Source organism: Bombus affinis, chromosome 8 (assembly GCF_024516045.1).
Source record: "Bombus affinis isolate iyBomAffi1 chromosome 8, iyBomAffi1.2, whole genome shotgun sequence".
NCBI classification, from domain to species: Eukaryota; Metazoa; Arthropoda; class Insecta; order Hymenoptera; family Apidae; genus Bombus; species Bombus affinis.
The window spans coordinates 14,378,878-14,401,472 of NC_066351.1; the positions used below are offsets into that span (position 1 = coordinate 14,378,878).

At 38.4% G+C, this 22,595-nt stretch overlaps 5 protein-coding genes across 7 annotated transcripts in view; 2 read left to right on the forward strand and 3 right to left on the reverse strand.

Annotated features, from left to right (window-relative positions):
* Window positions 1-522: 522 nt before the first annotated feature.
* On the reverse strand, window positions 523-2,013 carry LOC126919136 (smad nuclear interacting protein 1-like). The gene is made up of 2 exons (XM_050727858.1): window positions 852-2,013; window positions 523-763 (listed from the first exon to the last, which is right to left on the reverse strand). The coding sequence occupies exon 1, from the start codon at window positions 1,468-1,470 to the stop codon at window positions 886-888; it is 585 nt and encodes a 194-aa protein (XP_050583815.1). The 5' UTR covers window positions 1,471-2,013; the 3' UTR covers window positions 523-763; window positions 852-885.
* Window positions 2,014-2,718: 705 nt separating this feature from the next.
* LOC126919119 (smad nuclear interacting protein 1-like) lies at window positions 2,719-4,484 on the reverse strand. Of its 2 annotated transcripts, none has more exons than XM_050727830.1 (3): window positions 4,337-4,484; window positions 3,098-4,241; window positions 2,719-3,013 (listed from the first exon to the last, which is right to left on the reverse strand). In XM_050727830.1, exon 2 carries the CDS (start codon window positions 4,151-4,153, stop codon window positions 3,098-3,100), a length of 1,056 nt encoding a protein of 351 aa, XP_050583787.1. In that variant the 5' UTR covers window positions 4,154-4,241; window positions 4,337-4,484; the 3' UTR covers window positions 2,719-3,013. The 2 variants fall into 2 exon arrangements, with proteins under 2 accessions (XP_050583787.1, XP_050583788.1); XM_050727831.1 differs by having other exon boundaries at window positions 3,098-4,236; window positions 4,337-4,470.
* A 1,521-nt stretch (window positions 4,485-6,005) lies between these two features.
* On the reverse strand, window positions 6,006-11,044 carry LOC126919097 (daxx-like protein). The gene is made up of 3 exons (XM_050727780.1): window positions 10,656-11,044; window positions 6,712-9,725; window positions 6,006-6,455 (listed from the first exon to the last, which is right to left on the reverse strand). Exons 1-3 carry the CDS (start codon window positions 10,671-10,673, stop codon window positions 6,290-6,292), a joined length of 3,198 nt encoding a protein of 1,065 aa, XP_050583737.1. The 5' UTR covers window positions 10,674-11,044; the 3' UTR covers window positions 6,006-6,289.
* Window positions 11,045-13,475: 2,431 nt separating this feature from the next.
* On the forward strand, window positions 13,476-15,520 carry LOC126919107 (methyltransferase-like protein 25B). Its single transcript, XM_050727807.1, has 7 exons — window positions 13,476-13,632; window positions 13,795-13,904; window positions 13,987-14,394; window positions 14,456-14,758; window positions 14,824-14,977; window positions 15,043-15,152; window positions 15,234-15,520. Exons 1-7 carry the CDS (start codon window positions 13,513-13,515, stop codon window positions 15,508-15,510), a joined length of 1,482 nt encoding a protein of 493 aa, XP_050583764.1. The 5' UTR covers window positions 13,476-13,512; the 3' UTR covers window positions 15,511-15,520.
* A 364-nt stretch (window positions 15,521-15,884) lies between these two features.
* The window catches only part of LOC126919109 (heterogeneous nuclear ribonucleoprotein L), a 164,703-nt gene continuing 157,992 nt past the window's right edge, over window positions 15,885-22,595 (forward strand). Inside the window, exon 1 of one of the 2 annotated variants that reach the window (XM_050727808.1) lies at window positions 15,885-16,267. In XM_050727808.1, coding sequence (XP_050583765.1) covers window positions 16,205-16,267 — 63 coding nt within the window. In that variant the 5' untranslated portion in view covers window positions 15,885-16,204. Of the gene's footprint in view, window positions 16,268-16,483; window positions 17,089-22,595 lie in introns of those variants that run through there. The other variant, XM_050727809.1, reaches the window with a different exon arrangement.

Consider the following 22,595-nt stretch of genomic DNA (forward strand, 5'->3'; position numbering starts at 1 on the left):
TAAGTATCTATCCGAGAGAAATAGTAAACAAAACATAGGATAGTAGTAATAAGAGTAAAGTGTGAATATGTACACTTTCCAAAACTGATTTTTATAGTTTAACACAATAAAAGATTGAATGGTTCATAAAAAATAGATTGGCAAACAACTGATAAATTAAAGTAAGTATATTAATAAATAGTACTCGATATTTGGCTATCAAATATAAAAAGAAATAGTCCTAGAATTAAAAAATATTTCAGTCTTCCTATTTAAAAACATACTTTTATATACTGATTATAATATGTATAATGTTAGTTCCTTACCCTACAAACTTATAACTTTTAAGTAAAAATAAACCAAATTCTGTAAATATCTTCAACATCGTAATAGAAAATATATTACTAAGAAAATAATTATATTGAATGAATTTTGTATATTTTATATATACATGTTTATACTAATATGCAAATGCTGTAATAAAATTGCATGCACAATATAAAATTTATTATTTAACAGGTCTGGGTAAATAAAACGCATAAATTGTAATATATATAAATATATATATTTTTTTCAAAAGTGACGTATTACAATTAATTTATATTTCTGATTAGATAAAATGTAAAAAATATTATGTACATGTCTTACAGTCTAGTTAATATCTTACATTGTACAATTTAAGAATAATCACAAATTAGCCTTAGCTATAGTGGTAGACGATAACTAAATAGCTATGTGATTTTGTGTCATAACTTCTTTCTGGAACCTTCTTCCAACTAAAATCCTGAAATAAAATATATAAATAAATAAACTACTAAAAAAGGTAGAATGTTTAAGAAATATTATGATTTGTAAAATACAATATTACTTACATAGGAGAACAAGCAACAGTTGTATTTGGAATAGTTAATCATCTAACGAGTCATCTTTACTATGTTCGTGTAATAAAACATATTCTCTGCTGCTGTATCCAAAACGGATTACATCCCGTTCTAATAATTCGTGGTATCTTCTCGGTTCTAATTTTACATTATTTACAAATGTACCATTTGCAGACTCTAGGTCTATAAGATAAGGGCAAATTCTTCTTCCTTCTCCTCCATCTTCCTTTTGAAAAGATACTAAACGATATTGTAAAACCGCATGCTGTTTAGAGCACGAAGGATGATCTAAGGGAATATCAGCAACTTTGCGATCTCTGCCCATTAAATAGGCTGACTGCCTGTGGATATACAAGGTAGGCAATGCTTTCTCTTCTTTGAACGGATATAACCTCCATCTTCGTTTAGGTTTTCTCGCATCTGCAGGTTCGGAATATTTAATAACCACGCCATTTACAGTGTTTGTATCTTCTGTTAGTTTTCCAGACAATTCGAAATTTGGTTTTTCTTTTTCCTGTTTTGGTTTACGTTTCGCACTAGCAATAGGTTTACCCCATTCTGGCGAACGTTCTCTCTTTACTCGTACTTCTTTGTAATTATTTCTACTCATAGTAAAGATCTTGTTGCGAATTACTGATTAAATAGCAACTGGTCAAGTCAAACCGATCGGTCGATATCGGTGGAGAAGGTTTGATAGTCTAACCTAACCTCAATCGAGTGTTGGTGTTATTTAGCACTTTATTTGCACTTGTTGAGACTGAAACACCTCACCCGAACGGTACGATGGTCTGTTAATGACTGTCCTAGTATGTTGCTGATTTGTTTAAAGTTTAATCTAACCTCAATTGAGTGTTGGTGTTATTTAGCACTTTACTTGCGCTTGTTGAAATTGAACACAACACCCTTACGGTACGACGGTCTGTTAAAGACTGTCCTACTATGTTGCCGCTTCTCCCCACCAGCCGTTAAGTTTCGGCCATCATGCTCTTCCCACCATCCGTCCCGGAACTTTACAAATCCGGGATTATTTAGACAGGATAGAGTGTGTCCGAACACTTAAAATCCTGAGCAGATCTTGAACGACATTAACTATAACACAATAACTTTCTCAGAAAATTAAGAGAGTATTGTAACCTAGAAATAATCGAACAATAGCAGATAGACGTTGCCAGACTACTCCTATCCATGAATATCCTCCTTTATTACTAAACTCATCGACGCGGTCAAATTGATCGCTCCCGGAACTTCTACACAAATTTAACTATATTTAAACATTATTATCGCTTCATAATTTCTGACTTTTCCTCAAACATGCATACAATATATTTTTCAGTATTTAATTTTAGTTTGCTCTTTTATTTTCTAAGAAAAATTTGTACTCTGCCTTGCCTACCGTGAGCGGTCATTTTGACCGTCCGACAAAATATGTTAGTCAAACAAAATTAGTAATAACAAATAATAACAGCTGTTATACCCATAATCTTTTTAATGAAAGTTTTATACCCATTTTAAAAACAGTGAGTTTATGGGAATCACGATTGGTCCAAGAGCTCATGCGTTCGCTGTCAAATGGAACGAAACTCGGATCGGACGTTCTGTAGTCCGAGCTTCTGATGCTTCAAAGGAAGTCAGGAGGCAGTAAATGTATACAAAATTTAATTACTGTGGCTGCTGCAGTAAGCACATTTCGTTTACATTTACTGCCTCGTCACGTTGGACAAACTATATATATGTATGTATATTATATGATTTTTTAGATATTTGTTTTTATATGCAAATGCTGTTATAGAATCGTATATAACATATAAAATGCATTGTTTAATAAGTTTGGGAGAGTAAAGCGTTTGATATAAATGAATAAATTATAATATGTGTGTATTTCAAGATTGATTTAATACAATCAATTTATATTCTTAATTACATGAGATGTCAAACTTGTACACTAACAATTTTTTTTGTTAAGAACTAAAAAATTTTATTAGAATAAATATTGCACTGTCGTAAATGCTCCAGAAGGACTGAATTTTTTAATCTTTCTTATAACTCAATTTAAAGATAATTATAAACTAATTTTACAACTTGTCCTAGTAGGTAACGTTACATACTGTCAATGTATGTTAAAAATTGCTTCTTAAATATTTTACAAGTAGAACCTGAAATAGAATATACAAGTAAATAGATTTCTGCAAAAAATAAAATATTTAAGAAATATTACATAACATGAAATGCAGTATTACCTATGCAGTAGTAGTAAGAGTAGGTATACTTGTAGTAGTTGAGGGAACATCATCATCAAATGAATCATCTTTACTATGTTCATGTAATAAAACATATTCTCTAGAGCTGAATCCAAAACGGATTACATCCCTTTTTAATAGTTCGTGGTATCTTCTTGGTTCTAATTTTACATTATTTACAAATGTACCATTTGCAGACTCTAGGTCTATAAGATAAGGGCGAATTCTTCTTCCTTCACCTCCACCTTCCTTTTGAAAAGATACTAAACGATATTGTAAAACAGCATGCTGTTTAGAGCACGAAGGATGATCTAAGGGAATATCAGCAACTTTGCGATCTCTGCCCAGTAAATAGGCTGACTGTCTGTGGATATACAAAGTAGGCAATGCTTTTTCTCCTTTGAAAGGATATAACCTCCATCTGCGTTTAGGTTTTCTTGCATCTGATGGTTCTGCATATTTAATGACAACACCATTTACAGTGTTTGTATCTTCTGTCAGTTTTCCAGATAATTCAAAATTTGGCTTATCTTTTTCTTCCAGCTTTGGTTTAGCTTCCGCTTTAACAGTAGGCTTGCCCCATTCTGGCGATGGTTCGTTTCTTACTTTTGTTTCTTCCAAATTATTCCTTGTTTCTTTGTTGACATTGTCATGTTTCTTATTATATTCAATAGGGCCTCTTTGTCTCCTTGTTTTTTCTTCATAATCTCTGTATCGCGGACGAAATTCCTCTCTTCTTGGAGGAGATCTCTCGTATCTTCTTCTATCATACTGTCTATCCTCTTCTCTCCTCAGGTGATCATGTCGGCTATCCCTATATAACCTATCCCGTTCGCCTTGCGATCTATCATAATGCACATCATTATTTTCTCTTCTTACGTTTCTGCTAAATTTGTGAACGTCCCTACCTTCTCTCTTGTCTCTGTAACTTTTATTCTTGCTGCTCGATTCCTTTTTGCTGGATCGTGTGTCTTGGTTAGGGTGTCTGTGTTTACGTCTTTTCCGTGACTTTTCGTGATGGCTATCGTCACTACTTTCAGAACTACTGCTAGACATTTTTATACTTTTGTCGATATAATTTCTTCAATGAAGTCAGTCTTCTAACATCTTGATACGAAACGATGCGAGGACAAGATAACCTATGCTAGTAATAAAACAGCCTGTTATAAACACTGTGAGTTTTAATACTCACATTAATATATTAATATACATATATAGAAAATTATATTTTATGCTTACGTTTTTCAGTTGATATCTAAATGTGTTCTAAATTCTACTTTTTTTATTAAAAACATCGACCATTCGTTTAATTGCACTATACACACTGCCACCATGCGTACGAAATTTCAAATAATGAAATATACATACATATATATATGTTTGTGCGCATATACGGTTATACGCTAGTTGCACATAGTTTTACAAAGATGAAGATATAGTATGTCATAATGCACTTACATAAATATTTTTATCGTAGAAGATTCTATAATCATATTATCAAAAATTTACGTAATATATTATTATAGATGTACTTAGATTGTTGGGTTTAAATGACTATAACGGTGCTAATATCTTTTTTCTTTCACTCCTAATGGTAGTAGTTGCAATATTACTTTATGTCTATTGCAAAAATATGATAAATTATAATTATTAAAGTATTTGTTGGCATCATTATAAAAGATGCAATTAATTATATCTCCGCGTAAATTAGATTTGCAGTGGTGGATGTCTTAACTTTGTTAACAACGATAAAATGAAATCGTATACATGGGCGATCTAATTGAAGTTGTAACTAACTGTTAAACCTGTTACGTCGCGTGAAAAGGTCCGCGCGACGTACTTTAATGTCTGACCGTCCAGACCCAAACGTCATTAGAGAACCCTCAATAAAACTAAGGCCCACCATAAACCGATTCTCATTAGCTTGCAGAAACCTTGAATCCTGCAAGCATTTTCGGTTTATAGCGGGTACTTAAAAGGTCCTTAGGTTTATTGAACGTTCTTAAATATTACGGAGTAAGCTGGCAGTTATGACGGGAAAAATTGTTAATTATATGACAGGGAAAATCAGGCATTTAGAGATTAGAAACATCTGGGTTTTCCCACGAGTCATGCCGTTAGGATACTTCCATATCCCAACTTCAACCGTTAACGTCTTAGCTAATGGTAACGGCGATCTGTGTCCTCACATTCATAACGGAAAGTACGAACAACGAATCAGCTTACTTCGTTAAAAACCTCCATCGTCATTGACACAGGTAGACGTACGAGTTAGTCGTTCGTAGTAGTACGAGTTAGTCGTTCGAGTAGTACGAATCAGTCAGTCGTTCGAGTCAGTCGTCAGTGTAAGCCACCCAAGTCAACCAGTCGGAGTCAAGCAGTCGACGTCTCCTCATTCAGTCTTTCGGTTGATCCTGTTGATTCGATTCAGTCAAAGTTGGATCTGATCAATCGCCACATCTACTACGACCCACGAGCCTTCCTCTCTCAGATTGGCAGTCAGAATCTGAGAAAGATCCAGGCAATCTTCAGACTCAACGACGTTACTATTGTGTGTGATTAAACGAAGCTGTTGGAGAAAGATATAATCATAACCCTACCAATCACGGAGTTATATTAATTCAACCACCCCTATTATCTTAACGGAAATCAGGGGATCGATCTACTCGCGGCGTCGATCATTAGAATCGTAACGGGAATTTACGACTCCCGTTGACGTGTTTCCTCGCGATTGCGTCTCCCCGCGATAGCTCGAAAATACAAAACCTATTAATTAATTTGAACTGAATCTAGTTAATAACAACTTCGTAATTATCGCTGAGGGTTACGACAAAATTTGAATTAGCACGGCGCATGTTCGAACTTACGATATCCGAGTAGAAGAGTTTCTTTATAAGGAAGCGGATGATTTACATGTAAAAAAAATATTGCGTTTATTTTGTATAAAAAAGTATAAAATCAGTATATACATAATAGTACATAATTAAAATATCTACAAGGATACTTGTATTTTTATGTCCTTTACCTTTTTTAAACCTTGTTCCGGTTTCGTTGTAATTTTAAGATACGTGAGATGACAGAGAAGGGTTTGTGTGTTATTTTCGGACTTGGCACGCTAAACCTTCTTTCTTTTCCCATTTATTGCTTAAATTTCTACTATGGTATGCCATAGTATTCATTCTCGTGGAGTACTTAAAACGATGAAAGAGTTGAATCGGTGAAAGAGTCGGTATTGTCGGAGTTACTTTCGGCAGCATCTACAAACGCTGTGGATAGATCTCCGGCCAGTTTGCTCACAGTTTGCGAGGTCACATCATACATGAAGATTTCTTTCTCGCCTTGATCCGCGTCTTCTGGCCTGCAATAGCATCGATGATTATTTGAAAGCCGAAGGAAAGTGAAGCCCGGCAATTTTGATCGTTATTGCTGGGAGAGATGTTCGCGGAAGCGGATCGAATAGAACGTTCATGGAAGATGACGATGAATGACGGAGAATATGGCTCGTTAAAGAATAATTGTATGTGTCGTTTAAAGCTAATGGTCGAGTTAACAAAAGCAAACGAGTATAGGTAAGCGTGATTAATTATGGCATCGAACTCATGTCTATCACTTACATGGTTACCAATAGAACCACCGACTGTTTCTGCGGTTCCGTTCGGCTTTCCTGCTCCAACCACTTCTTGTAATTCTCCGCCGTTGGTTTTTTCACCAGTTGTTTCAGAGTATCGCCGGCGAGAAACTTGACCGCTTGCACATCGCTGACCCTTCTGCCTTGCCTCGATTCAATCTCTTTTTCCTCATGAAAGTTATAGTCGACGGGTGCCAATACAACTACGCTAGAGATCTTCCGACCATTAAGTTGCGGCACGTCCGGAATAGGGAAGGAAGCACCACTCACTTTGAGCGGTAGATAACGATTATATTGGGACTCGTCTTTCTCTCCTACGGTTACGGGATTCAACCTGGTAGCATCATCGCGTATGTGTTGATCCGCTAGCGCCTGGCCTTGCTCCGTATTTGGATCGAAGCGTACTACTTTCATCTCCACTCCACCTGGCCGCAAGGTAGCCTGCTCGAACTTAGTCGAGCTATCGGTAGCCGCCTTCTTCGCCGAAACTGGCGAGGAAGTGGAGGAAGAAGAGGAGGTTGAGGAGGAAGCGCTCTCTGCCGTTTGGGGTTTCTTGACGATCGACGGGACCGGTTCGCTGGCAGCTACCGCGGAACCGCCTCCGGCACCGTAGAAATTCGCCAGAGCCTCCGGCGGTAGTTTCTCTATCGGTATGTCGCCGACCTTGTCGTAATCCAGTATTTGTATGTCGGCGTTACCCAAAATACCGGAACTCAGCAGCTGTTCCCTGATATCATCCGGTACCTCGTCCGGAAGATTCGCGATATTTTCCCTAATTTTAGCCTCTTTCTTTGGAGAGAAAGTTGTTGTCGTCGTTGGAGCTTCGGTGGTGGTCGTCGTTGTAGTCGTCGTGGTAGTAGTAGTTGTACTTGGGACGAACGGTCTGATGGTTGAGATCGAATTATATTCTTCAGAGGGACTGACTGGAGTCGCGTAAATCTTTTGCGAAGGACTCGCGCTGTTTCCGGCAAACGATGGACGTCCCCAGATCGAAGATCGTTGTGGAGACGCTGGGAATCTTTGCTGCTGTTGTGGTTGTTGAAGATTTTGAGAGAAAAATCCTTGTTGCTGACTTTGAATAATTTGCTGTTTCGTATTCAGATGCTGCTGTTGATCGCTTATAAATTCGCTCGGTGAATTTCTTAAGATGTCTGGCGACGAACTCGGCGGTTGAGCGGAAACGTATTGATTCTGTGGCGTGTCCGGGAATCCAGTTGGCTGAATCACCGGATTAGGTGGGAAAGGGCCAGGATGAAGTGGATTTTCTCGAATTGCATAGTGTTGCTCGAGCTTCGGAACAGCTTTGAAAATTTCTCCTCCTGGTTTTTGAATTTGAGGCAAAATTGGTACTTGCGGTATATTGTGCACCGGTTGCGCTTGATTATATTTCAATTGCGAACGATACTGTTGCTCCTGTAACAATTTCTGTTCCTGTTCTTGTTTCCTTCTGCGTTGTTCCTGCAGCCTTTGTTGCTCCTGTAATCTTTGCTGTTCCTGCAATCTCTGTTGGTCTTGTAATCTCTGTTGCTCCTGTATCCTCTGTTGTTCCTGTATCCTCTGTTGTTCCTGTATCCTCTGTTGTTCCTGTATCCTCTGTTGCTCCTGTATCCTCTGTTGTTCCTGTATCCTCTGCTGTTCCTGTATTCTCTGTTGCTCCTGCAATCTTTGATGATCCTGTTGTCTCTGTTGTTCGTGCTGTCTCTGCTGGTCCAGTATCCTCTGTTGTTCCAAGAATCGTTGATGCTCCTGAAGTCTTTGTTGCTCGTGTTGCCTCTGATGTTCGCGTTGCTTTAGCAATTCCTGTTGACGACGTTGCTCGTGATACCTTTGTTTCTCTAATTCTTGTTGTTTATACGAGGACAAAGGTGGCTGCTGCGGCTGTTGTTCCACGTTGAAAGGACTGCCCTGGTTCGGTGGTAAAGGTTGATTTTGTACCTGCACGTTTTGATGGGAAACCGACAACGTAGGCGGGAACCCTGGTTGCTGTGGGTGGTTAATGTTGACGCGATGAGAAGTACCGAAAGTATTGAACGGCGCTCGTTGTTGTACATCTGGTAGACCTTGAATAGTTATAGGTAATCGTTGAGGTCTTTGCAACGGACTCCTCGCTTGCGGCGGAGACGAGAAGGACGGCTGTTGCTGTAAGAAATTAGGAGGAGGTTGCTGTTGGAGAGGTTGATGGAGTGCCTGCTGTTGTGGAAAAGAGTTGGCGATTCTCTGCTGTGGAAATGCTGGTGGAACTCTCTGATGGACCGGTTGAATCGGTTGATACGGGCCATGTTGTCGTTTAGGAGATCCTGGAGGAGTAGAAGTTGGCTTGGCCTGTTGTTGGGTCGGCGGCGCTTCCAAATCGCTACGCTTATGATGATTGTTCGGAGGTACTTGGTCGGTGCCGAAGGTGACGCGAATACCGCTAGAACCAGAATGGTACACTTCACTGTCGGGTCGAATGATAGCTCTCAAAGTCGTAGAAGGTTCTGACGGTGCCGGTGTCGCCGTGTGAACAGGTTCTTCCGGGTAAGGCGCTGGGTTATCTGGTTTGATCTCCTCGTGTTCCTCGACAGGTGTTAGCGCAGGCACGGGTGGATCGTAGACGACTCGAGACTTATCCCCGTAACCTTTCTTTTTCTCGTATTTCACATAAAACACTTGTATAGGCTCTTTCGTAGGTCTTGGTGGTGGAGGAGGTGGTGGGGGTACCGGTGTCGGCAACGTTTCGTTGGATTCCTTGATGATAATTTCGATGATAGGCTCCGGTTCCGTCGGATAATAATTCAACGGACCCTCCTCGTAAAGATCGTCGCTCTTGGAGCTTGCCAAAGGATTGTAGAGCGGATCTCTCTGAGAATATTGAACGATTGGTTCCATTTGGACGGCATAGGGCGGCGGTCTGGCTCCTCTTCTCGGATAGAATGCAACCTGTTGCCTCTTATCGCGGCTTTTCGAGGACTCATCTTTGGCAAAGGTCGCAACGACGAAGAGCGCTATTATCGTGACAATCTGGAAATGCGAATCTCTATCGGAACATGGAAACAAGAGGAACCAAATGGCAAGTATCTGCGTACACAGGCAGAACGCATTTGTGGAAACATCGATCGCGCGTGGGTAACCGAGTGACCCGATTAATAAACAAGAAGAAACATCCTGTAAGGCCTTAAAAGGCCAATCGATTGGTATTCTAGCGTCGCCGAATGGACAGTTACTGCTACCCTGATAAGCGATTCCCAGCCGCGATCGTGTTCCCGATATGGCGAGACCGAGTTACAGCACGTATCGGATATAGGATGTTTCTCGAGTTTAAATTGCGCGAATAGAACAGAAATTCTTGTCGCTTGCTTTACATGGCCATAGAGAGAAAGAAGGAGAGAAAATTTAGGTTTTAGATTCAATGGCGTGCGCGTTTCACCTGGAGAATTCGGTGACTCTCCTAAAGCGCGGCGACTTCTTAATATTCTTCGAACAAAAAGAAAACTCGTACTCGACGTACGCGGACGAAATGAATTCATTTACATGGTTTTCATGCTAAGTGCCGAGCAAATTGAACGGTATAGTGCGAGCTCGTTAGAACACGTATCTCGTTAGAACTTTTTCGTAGAATTTGAAATTCATAGATTAGCGAAAAAAAAAAAAAAAAAAAGAAGAATGCGTTACGAACTATTAATTGAGCATACATAAACGCGTCGCTAATCCGATATACAATACTTTCCCTTGCTAAGTAGCCAAAGGCGATACGCTGACTGATTACAAATGATAGAACCGCGTCGAACGTTTCCCGTAACTAAGAAACAAGACATGGTTATTACGATGAAAGTACAAGCGGGCGCGTTCTCTGAAATCAGCTATTTAGCTTATTAATACAACACTCTCGGCGGAGAGTTTCACCGGTTCCCGGGAATATTCTCGAGGAGGCACGATCTTTTATATAATTACCACTATAAGGAAGCGCATGGTGTGTCCAAATCAGTTACTCGTTCGGCTTCTTTTTTTCTGGATGGTCGTGTCACACTTCACCGGTTTCACGTGTTTGACTTTAACGAAGAGCGGCTAACTCGCGATAGGCAACATGATATCCGTAGGACCGGGCATGTACTGAAAGATATTGGATGGAGCTTCGTACGGGAACTGAGGACAGATTGGGCCCAGAGGCCTGTCTCTCCCTACCTGATGCCACCACCACAGAACGCTTCAAGAAGCTCCTCTCTAATATCGAATACGGTGGGGCACCTTTCTCTGACTCTGGTGGCTACATACACTTTGCGTGGCTAGTGTAAAGCAACGTTTCAACCTTTCGCGTGTAGGACATACAGACGCGGTTCAAGACGAAAAAAAGAAAAGAAAAAAAAAGGAAGGTTCCAGCAAGAGAAGACAACGACGGTGAAGGGAGAAGCGGGCGAAGCCGTTGTCGACTTTCTTTAAATCCGTCTGCCGATCGAAAGGAAAGGAAGATGATTATATTAAACGAGCGTTACTTTTCCGTCGACCTCCAAGGCCTATCGAAACCGAAACCTTCCTTTCCTCTAGGAGAAGGCCGTGTCCGCTACTGACATGGTGCATACCGAATTATTTGGTGAAAGACTACCGCCTCCGGAGCATGGCAACTTACACGCACACTCGCGTTTACATACACTTATCATTACTTTCGCTAAAAGTTTAAAGCGGTTCCGAGCGAACGATTTCTTACGAACAAATCATTTCCTGCGTCTGTCTAATGACCTCTCTTTCACGGCGATAAGCAAATTCTAGCGATCACTTTTACCATGTACCAACAGCCTTTCTTTGACTCGATCGTTTCTTAATTCTACTATATTGTAACGATGATGATTCGTTGTTACTTTGACATCACTTCACTCCGTTCTTTAATGATATTGTAATTTTATATTCAGTTACGAGTTTTCCAAACCTAGGTACCAAGAATTACGTAATTACGTCGCTTAATGAATCGAAACTTTAAAACTCATGTAATTGCTGTATACATTTTTCGTTACGTTTTATTCCTACCTGTTTTGTTTTTAGTCCTGCTACGATTACGTAGTTTTCCTTTCCGTAATAGAGATAGTTCGAGATTTTCCAACAAGTTTATCCCACGTGAAAAGATCGCGTGCACTCTTTTTCCGTAAATTGCGTTCAGTTTGCTGTGAAAGGCAGAAATCTAGAATACCAGTTAAATGAGGATGACCTGGTAAAACCCTTAGTTGCAAAAGCTTTGATGATGCAAAATTCTCATACTTGCGTAACGCGCATTCCAGACTGATTCATCTGATCTGAGATAGATTCGTTTAAATTGATTCCCTATAACCTCGTCTTCACCTCTGAACTTTAATGGATCAAGGAGGTAACTGAAATTCGTTTTCTCCCGAGGCTCGAAAGTGTGCAAATCGATTTGGAAATTAGACAACAGGTACTGTCAGAGTATATTGACATTTAACGATTTCAGTGGACCAGCATCCAGCAACAAAGATGAGTATTTAGCGAATATCCACGCACTGTCGAGATTCGACGTCTCGCTCGTCCTACTTGAAAACTTTCACTTACGTTGGCGTAAGAGGTCCAAACAACGACCGAGAGATTCGAACACGATGAGCAAAGAATCGAATGGTCAGTGATTTCTAACTCTGTAAAGACATATCTTTTGTAAGTAAGACTATTTATTCATATAGACAAAAAACTTTTATATTACTGAATTTTTATCAAGGGAATAACATAAAACGACACGATTGCTGGTTTCGTAAAATTCACGCATGAGAGGAAAACCGTGCAGAATCGTTCAAAGTTAATTGTCTGAAAACGATTGGAGATGGATAAATAAGGTAAGCGTAAGGAGACGGGTTTATTATGGCGTTTAGCAATAATTGCAACAGTAGTTTGTGAAACAACATTTAGAAGTGAATTGCACGAGTCGTAGCTGCTGGGTTCTCATGAAAGTCCAGAGATATAGAGTGGCAGATGATATGGTTCTCGATCTACGGCCGTATAGTCTGTGGGTATATATGTAGTTCTCGGAGAGCACTGCGCTCATGAGCAATAACGTAACTGTTGAAGAGTGAAAGTGCCGTAAAGTGGGACATGGCAAGAATAGCGTCCGATCTTTTAATTAATAAATAAAGCAAACAAACGGTTCTCATTTCCTTTGCCTTTTGTATTGAAGCGGCGGAAGACGGTTCGCCGTTTCATAAGACCTTGGCTGATATATTAAAATTTTACGCGTCTCCGTGAGAAAATTACTTTCGATCTAGTTGATCGTTTCCTGGTATCGTTTGCTCGATATATCATGGTTAGGAGCAAAAAATCTAAATCGACCACTTCGCTCTTTTTGCGACAGCCAGTTCGATATTTTTCTTATTATCGTTGACTTTCCTTTCAGCGAAGTTTCTTATATTAGCTGTATCATTCGCACCTATGTATGCATATTCTCATAACTGTGTTATATAATTAGACAGCATATACGGTATAAACAAAAAGTATTTGTGACCGGTGTTATATTCACTGCGCTTTCTATTTCCATCGTAAAGAGTACATTTTAAAATCTTGTATAGCGTGGGATATTATAAATAATTTAAAATTGAAAGACTTATCTAATGATAGATATGAAAATAAGATATAACACATTGATTTTACGTGTACATATACACGTATAAATTACTAATCGATAAAAGTTACTTATCGAGAGTTAACTACTTAGAGATAAATTTTAGTATTAACAAATGAATTCTAGAAATGATAATTTTATGACAGAATTAGAACCACGTGGAACGATCAGTCAAATTTACGCGGCTATTTCATCGCAACGATGGCCGCACCTACTGACATTCGGTGCACATGTAAAGTCTGTACCAGAATTCGTGTCACGATTGACCAAATATTTTGCGTTTTAGATGTATACGGTTGGCTATTGAACTCTTATATCGTGGTATGTAACATTAGAAATTTATCTTGTACCAACATCTTCTATAGTGTCGTATTTGTTCGGGTTAATTCGATATGGCTACAGACGTGTGTTTTCAAATGCGTGTTGTTATCTTCATCGAGTCGTAGAGCTTTAATGACTCTGCTCCTTTTTTTTTTAATACAGGATTTTTTCCAAGACGAATTATGGGACAAATTACCGGGAAGTTGGAGGTTTGCATTGCAAGATACTCCGCCTCGAGAATTCGGTAAATGGTTATCGGGAGACATCTCGTGGTGAGTACCGATACCATACTGTTCGAACCTGATTACCTGTTGTTTTACATATTATTCTACAATCTTTTTAATTGTATTACAGCACACGTGTATGGCCCTTAACATTGCTTGCACTTCGTCAAGTGGCTAATATTTTGCAAGTAAATAGAGATCACGAAGATCCAAAAAGTACTTTAACTTGTGAATTCAATAAAGTAATAACAAATAATAATAACAAAATTTGTAAAACTAGCAGAAATGATACATTTGACAAGCTATATTCCCAGGATCAAAAATTTAATAACCTGTTTTCAAAACATATAAAGAAGAAAAAGAGATACGAGATACACGAAATAGCTGAAGTATGTGCAGGCTGTGCCTATGAAGTTAGCTGTAAATGTATCATTGATATTGGGTCTGGAATGGGTCATTTAGCTCGTATCCTAGCGTTCCAATATGGGTTAAACGTTACTTGCATCGAACAAGATTGTATACTATTGCAACAAGCTAGGTATACAAATTACTATGGTACAATATCATTATAATCGATGCTAATAATAATTTTGTTGCAGGAAATGGGATCAAGAATTATTGACGTCTATAAGAAAACACATACCTAATTTCCATCAAAAGTGTCCTCAACATTTTACAGCTAAATTAGAATCTTCGAGTTTAGTAGAATCAGAGTTAGTTAATCGATTAAAAGAATTGTTTCAGAATGAATTCGATTTAAGCGAAACAGAAACTGAATTTGGTCTTATAGGACTTCATCCTTGTGGTGATCTAGCTCCTATATTATTGAAGTTTTATTCATCTAGAAGCGAAGCCAAATTTATTTGTATCGTAGGATGTTGTTATATGAAACTAACGATACAGTTTGTATACTTTCTTAGAAGATCTTTTTCTTTAATATTATGTACTATAATAATTGATTTTCTAGATCAGAGACAAGAGAATTAAAGGGTTATCCACTTAGCCAGTATCTGTTAGCACGTAAAAATCATTTGTTAACTTATACAGCATTAGAAGTAGCTTGCCACGCTATTGAAAAATATTGTGACAAATTAAAGAATGGAAATTATGAAGATTTAATAGTTAAGTGAATTGGTAAACATGTACATATTTCAATAAGTATTATTAACCAAATTATTTGTTTCAGATACACACTTATAGAGCAGCTTTAGAAACTATTTTAGTAAAAAAAAATGAAAAATTACGTCATAGTCAATTCAGAAATGTTAAAGTATCGAAAGGAATGACATTTGAACAGTTAAGTTACTAATATCTCATAACTGAAAATTAAATAAGCAACAACGAATGCACAAATATATACATATATCTCTATTTCAGATATTGTAATGTAGCTACTGCAAATTTTGACGCTTATTTGCAGCCGCAAGAGTCTGATATTAATAATTTAGAAATAAATAATCTGTTAAATCGATGGGAACAAGTTATAATATTTGGATCGCTTCGAATGATGTTGGCGCCATTAGTGGAAACCATAGTGCTGTATGACAGATTTCTATTTCTGTCCGAAAAAAGTTTGACACCAACACTAAAACCGGTGTTCGATAGTAGATTGTCACCTCGAAATTTAGTACTAATGTCTAGGAAAAATAACTAGTCCGTTTAAAGTTTCGAATTATTTGCCGATAAATCCTACCTTGAATTTTTCCTTCTTCAATCGCTGTAAGTGTTCATACTATTGCACTTCCCGCGTCCACGAATCAAAGTTGCTCCAGATTACGATGTGCCTTTGATTGGACAATATCACTGAATTATAATCGTCGATGAATAATGTACTATTTCAATTTTCTGTTCTTCGATAATAACGACTTTTAAGAAAACCACATTATAAAAACTGCAATATTCTTTGCAAATGTTCTTTTGACTTGTTATTTAATGGTAATTTTATTGTTCGAATATACGACGCGAGCAACGATAGGCCGACCAATGGGAGAGTGGGGTAACGGATAGACGCGCGTGCGCGCGATTCCACCTTAAAGATCATACCGTCAGTATTCGAATAGTGGCGTCGATAGGTAGCGCTGCGGTGGCCGGCTACTTCGTTAGGGGCAGAGACGTTCCTCTCCAGCAACATCGCGATCCAGTTTCCCTTAAGCCGCTCTCGCGCGTTTGTCTGTTCTCGTCGCGTTCGCGTCGTGTCCTACCGATTATTTTCTCCTTCCTCCCCCCTCCCCCGCCCGCGCACGAGATCGTCGACACGGTAGAGAGCCGCGCGGTATACACACGGACGTGTCGTCGTAGCACTGAGTGCCCCGCTTTTAAAACTAAATTGTCCGGTGTCGAACCCTAGGATGGCGTTTAACGGAGACGGACCACACTCCAAGAGGCAGCGACTCGAGGAATCTGGTCACAGGGTGAGTACAAGTTTATATATTAGATTCGGCCGGAGGTATTTTGTCGGCGAAATTTGTCAATCAGTTTTTGTGCCTTAGACGGATTTTATTCGTTATTTGAACGTTTGGTATACTGGTACGGTGAACGCGTGCGTTTCAGCGTGTCGCGTGAGATTTACAACCCGTGAGGCGGTCGCGACACAGCGGTGGGGGGAAAGTCGCCATTTATCCGGTCGCTTTTACCCATATCACCGCCACCGCGTCGAAACAATGGGCGATGCGCGCGCTCTCGAAGAAGATTGTCTCGTGTCGTGGTCGTGTCGTGTATAATACGAAACGCACATTTGCCTGATACGTGGCTCGTGTTTCGGCAGCAACCTGTTATCTCGTACGTGTGCTTTCTGTAATAATCGTTTCCGGGAATTCGGTTGACGACGCCGTCGCCACCGTCGTGGAAAGGCTTGCCCTGTTCTATCGTCGTTATTGGCGACGGCTGGTGCGCGAGGATGCACGTTCAAAACAAACCCCCGTCGGTGAACCGGGGTCGATAATTTCCATCGCGTTATCACCGCGAGACGAGGCGTTGTCGCGATGCTCGCCGTCTGCGATTATCTCGAAGGGCAGTTTCGTCTTTATACCGTGACCTATGAGATATTCGGACAAACAGAGCAGATAATAGCAGCACTGTGCTTGAACGTGTTGTGGTCTTAGGAGTCTTCGACCGACGGCTCCCATGCATTTATCATACCGTTTCTTTGGAACGACGTTTTCGTCCTGAAATCGATCCCTGGTCATTCCGTTAACGTTATATTAACCGAATGTATCCGGCGAGGGTATCGAAGGTACGAGAAAATACATTGATACTCATACGAATCGGTGATTATTAAAAAATATTTATTTGTTTTTTTTTTATTATTATAAAATATGGTTGATTGCCTTCTTCATATTACTTATAGGATTATATATTATAAATACGTAAAACCAGCTGAAATCATTTTTCTTTGTATTACGTATTACGTATACGTATACGTATTTACACGTGCTTCATTAAGTAGTCTAGAAAATTTCAATTATTTTTTTATTCCAATGAAGATGTATTTTTATTGTCTTGGCTTGAGAAATGTTTTTAGAGTGGCTATGTTCGTTTCTCTATACGTATACGGTATATCGAAAAGCAACAATAATAAATCGCGATAGCATGAATCATATTTGCAATTCAGTTGGATAAATAATGAATTGGAATATGGCTGTAAAACTGACTACGAGCAGCGTTGAAAATAAAGTATATGTGCATTCATGAATAAAAATACCATATCACGCGCTATCGTTACTCATTTTGTATTCGTTCAATTGTCCTTAACTAGTCATTAAATATGTCCCATTCATTATCTTGTAACAATACTCAAATATTGCTTATTTTTGAAATATCTTTTTAATCTCTTTGGAGCGATAATATTTACGCTCATTATCATTTTCGAGGATAATTTGTAAAAACCGCGTAAAAAACAAAAATTGAACATAACGAACAGAATGGGTCATTGTCACGTCAACTACTTCGTGACCTTCATTCCACGGTTGCTAACACTGCTGCTGAGAACACATGCCACAGATGATGTAACGGTAGGCGTAATGTATTACATATGCATGTATGTCAATCATATTTTCACACGGAGTACGTCGGCATACATTGATCGGGATATTGAACTTTTATATCTTTATTTTTTATAAACTATCGTCTCATCATTTAATTCGTTATTTTACTGGATCAAATGATATTTCGCTTTGTATTACGACCTTTGGTATTACATTATTTAAATTACCTGCAATTTCTTCGTTTCTTACGCGATATAATATTTATTACATTGTCCCCGATCGATATGTTATATTTCAAGGAATTACGTTAGATACACCTGTATATCTCAGTTATATTCATGTGAAAAATGTAACCATTTTAAGCCACGTTTAACGTAACCATTATCTTTCTTTCAGTTCATTCTACTATCTATTATTGTGTACTATTATTAACTTCGCAGTTCCTAATAATTCCAATATGTGTTTAGAAGTAGGAGTAGTAACGATGCATAACTTGAGTCGCTCAATTCCTTGTTCTTTTTCAAACATAACCTGTATATTCGTTTTAAGACGCTAGATGTACCACATGGCGATCGTCTTTAGAAAGAATTCCGTTCTATTTGTAAGAAATCGATCTACGAAAGGTCAACGGTACGTGGTGGCGACTTCACGATAACATACAATTCTTGCGGTTAGTCCTATAGGTCAGCATTAAAATATGTATCGACGAGTTTCTCTTCTGTGTCGTATTTTCATGATCAGTGGTTGAGTAACGATCACGAATAAGACGCATGAAAGTCGCTCGAATTGTTTCGGGAACGTTTCCATTTACGTAGTCACGGCTCAAGTTTTTTTAACTTTTAAATTCCTTATTCGGATTGGTTCACGTTTTAAATTTCCCTCCCTTTGCTCGACCACCTCTCCCTGACTGTATGATCGACGAGAAAAGAATGCCTACACTTTCTCATTGTTAATGTTGATTAAGTTAACTACGAGCAGAAATAAATCCACGTAGTTGGAATATCAATGTAACCACCTTTGCTTGCGCCCTGCTATCCTTTGCACCGTACTCCATAATGCATGCGGATCCACTCGATTTCTCGGTTTCTGTTCTATAGACTCGTGGTCGGCCAGCTCGATTCAATTCCTCGTCTATTTTCGAGGCAATGGGGACAAAAAGTATATATCATTGTCTTTACCGTTCGATGATCGGATATGTTCAATATCAAAGCGTTTTAACGTTTCTTCATCATGAAATATTCAACGAGGATAAAAAAAAAAACTTATAAGTACGTATATCTCTACTGACACTGTGTCGCATTTGCACGCGATTAAATCCACGTTTTTCTCGATTACGTGATTTTATCTTGATCGTAGTTTCTGATATTTCTTCTGAAATTCCCAAACACTTCTGTAAAGCGTAGATAATCGCAGCTATATGGAAATGGAAGTTTGGCGGAGAGTAGTTTGAAGAACCGTTATCTTGATCCTTAGTCACGTTCTATCATTCGTTTCGTCCTTTCTCTCGTTACTCGTCTCGTAACCTTGTGAAATTCATCCGAATGTTCCTTTCTTGCGGTACGAGTATGGTCGGTGGTCGCGGCTAGAGACAAAAGTTCCAGCAAATCGATAACGTCAATGTTGATCCGCGAAGAGTTATTTTGTGCCAAATAGCTCGAACAGCTCGAGTCAATCAATGTGCGGCACACGTTTGACATTTCTACGAACGTAACTGTGTAATACGCGGTCATTTCGATGGAAAATAACAGTATCCGTGTAAATTATGCTATTAACTATTAAGAACCAATGTTGCATTCGCGCAACTTGTCACTCGTAACCTTTTTCAGTTAATTGACACTATCGAATTTTGGATTTTTACATTGTGATTGTGAAAAGGATTGCAAAGGATTCGCTTAATATTTTTTTCAATCATTGTCTCGTCTTTCACTTCTTATCTTTTGCGATAATAAGATTTGAAAATATTGAAATATCGATAGCATTACGATATAGATCTTCTTCAGAGTATAGAATCTTTTCTTTACACTTCTGATTTCTGTAGTGGATTTCTGTCTAGTATCTGTTATTCTTTTACTTCTTTTTACGGTTTTGTTTACTTTGATAAGATAATTAAGTTACTTTATTCGTATCTTGCAATGACGTTGCGTTTATGCAACTTTCGCGAATTATTTCATCGTACCAGTAACATAAAACAGCCTATCGGTCCCATCGCTAATTATAATCCTTCGAAGACGACACGACCTGTACTTCTACGTTTGTTCTTAGCAAAAGGCAGTGGCCAGATCTTAGTGCATGCGTTTCGGCCAATGACGCGACGGAACGAAAATCCGTTCGTTTGAACTTTGCCAACGCAAAGTCAAGCCGTCTCTCAAACTTCGCGACACCGTCCATTCGGATCTCGGATGTGTCATACAGACCGAAATATCTTTGACTTTTGACTAGTATCCTTGCTCGGTAATGTGCACGTGCTCCCGTAACTGGAATGTCTGACGAAGTAACTCTGTCAGCTTGGCTATGATGTGTCCACGATAAAAAAGAAGATCGATACTCACTTCCTGTCAGACAGTATAGTGTACATACTTGAAAATTGTATCGTGAATGAAATTCATGGATGTCGTTCAAGGGACACACGACGGTTTATGGTCAGCAAGTGGCTGCAGTGGGCGGATTCCTATGAAATTTTAACACCTGAAGGGTCATTTTCTTTTGACATATTGACGCTTTTCACGTGGATCAGCTCATAGAAATCTAGAAACCATTTTTCACAATCTTCTTTATTCCTCGTCGCTTTGTCGACGATTAGGTGACACGAAATGCATGGTATTTGTCATGTAAACGACAACCGTATATGCGAATAATGAAAGTATAAGTTCAAATTGATATTAAATTGGAAGCAATATTCTTAAGGTTAGAATTATCGAATTTCGGAGTGAACGTTTCTTACAATTACTAAAAACATGGTGGTTTTAGCGAAATTAACGTTGACTTTTATCGAAATGGAATTTCCATCCACTTCAACTCTTTCGAGACGAATTTTTCATTTAACAATGAATGCGATATTAATAATTCGGATTATAATACAAATACTCAAGCTTGTAAGGTATTGGTTAATGATGATTTTCATAATAGGAAATTTAATTCCATTTACAATGAGATTCTATGTCTCGATGATCTCAGTGATGTCCAGAAAAATGATAATAATGTAATGATTTTCTCAAGTCATTTATTTTGGAACGTATCGTATCATCATTCTCATAATTATCTATATATATTGTAGCGTAGTTTAGATTTCATACTACAAATCTAGCGTTAAATAAGTCTTTATTTGAACTTTAATACTTTAATCGAAGTTGCACGTAATAGAACACCTTTGGCTAATAAAGCACGTGTTCTGCAAGTGGATGGCGTGGAGTGGTGCTCGAAGAATCATCGGAATAGGACAATCTGTTTGTAGTACCTCGTGACATATTCTTCTATAGCCATCCATAGCATCGCTGCACGACATTTGATGAAATTACTCGTTTCGTTAGAAGCATATCCATAGTTTAGCCTGGAATCGTGGAATGTAATGTCTTCGTGTATCGACGTAAATTGCCTTCAATATTATATAATGGAATAATACCTGGCTCCGATGGATAAGAGTATCGAATGCACAATAAATTGTCATCGATCATAATATCATTGTTTCATCAATCATGATTATTACACAGAGCACGAAAATAAACCGTCATCCGATACGTCGTAATAACGGTGAAAAGACCATTGTCCCGGAGTCGCGTTGCAATTTTCGTCATTACATTACTTTCACGCGCGTACGATGATTGCGTTTCTACGGCCAATGAAATTTAATTTCGCGCTTTTCAGCGTTTCGCTTTCCACGATTAAAATTCTATTCGTAAAATCGTCATATTTTAATTCAATCGTGCCACCTCTTTGTCAGCGATCAGACACAAAGTTGTTCCATTTAACATAAATGCTTTTAAAACTGTTTTACGAATTGTTTGGCTTAGGCTTGTTTGACAAGTTGTTTTTTTAATTATTTTTTAACTAATATATATAGCAACTCACGGAGGTATTTAAACACTCGAGCAAATCTTCTACGGATACATATATTGATTCCCAGTGGAGGGGATTGATAATTAGATTAGAGCGATTGGAAATTTGTACATTGTAATATAAACTGTGTTATGTAAAAACTGTGTGCCACATTGAGCCGTATTATACTTGTGTTTAGCGATTGAGCGATAACGATACCATTGATATTCAGTCAATTTGATATCAAAGTATTCGATGGGAAGTATCCGTATCGATACGTATCAAAATTTTACGTATTTTCTATCAATCATCGACATTGATTTTTCTTTAATCAATACCAAACCAATACTGTGCTTGATACGGATGAAAATCACAATTTGAACGTATGCGTATGTCTTCTGAAACCGCTTCGACGGATGTCAACAAAATGCTAACACATTGTTCCGTACGTACACTTTTTCGGACGATTGCACATACACACACCGACGTTCCTCCTTTTCTACAAAGATCATAAACAGGCGGTTCTTGTTTTGGTAAATATTATAGTAGGCAAGCGTTACAATAACGACCGTGTCGTCAACGGTCACCGCAATGGTTATAGCAGTAGCAACAAAATACTATTCTATAATTGTCTACGTATTATGTATTATATAATTTAATCATATAATTCACAGTATTGATTCCTACTCCTGCTTCGTCATTATCTTGGTATTATCGATAATAA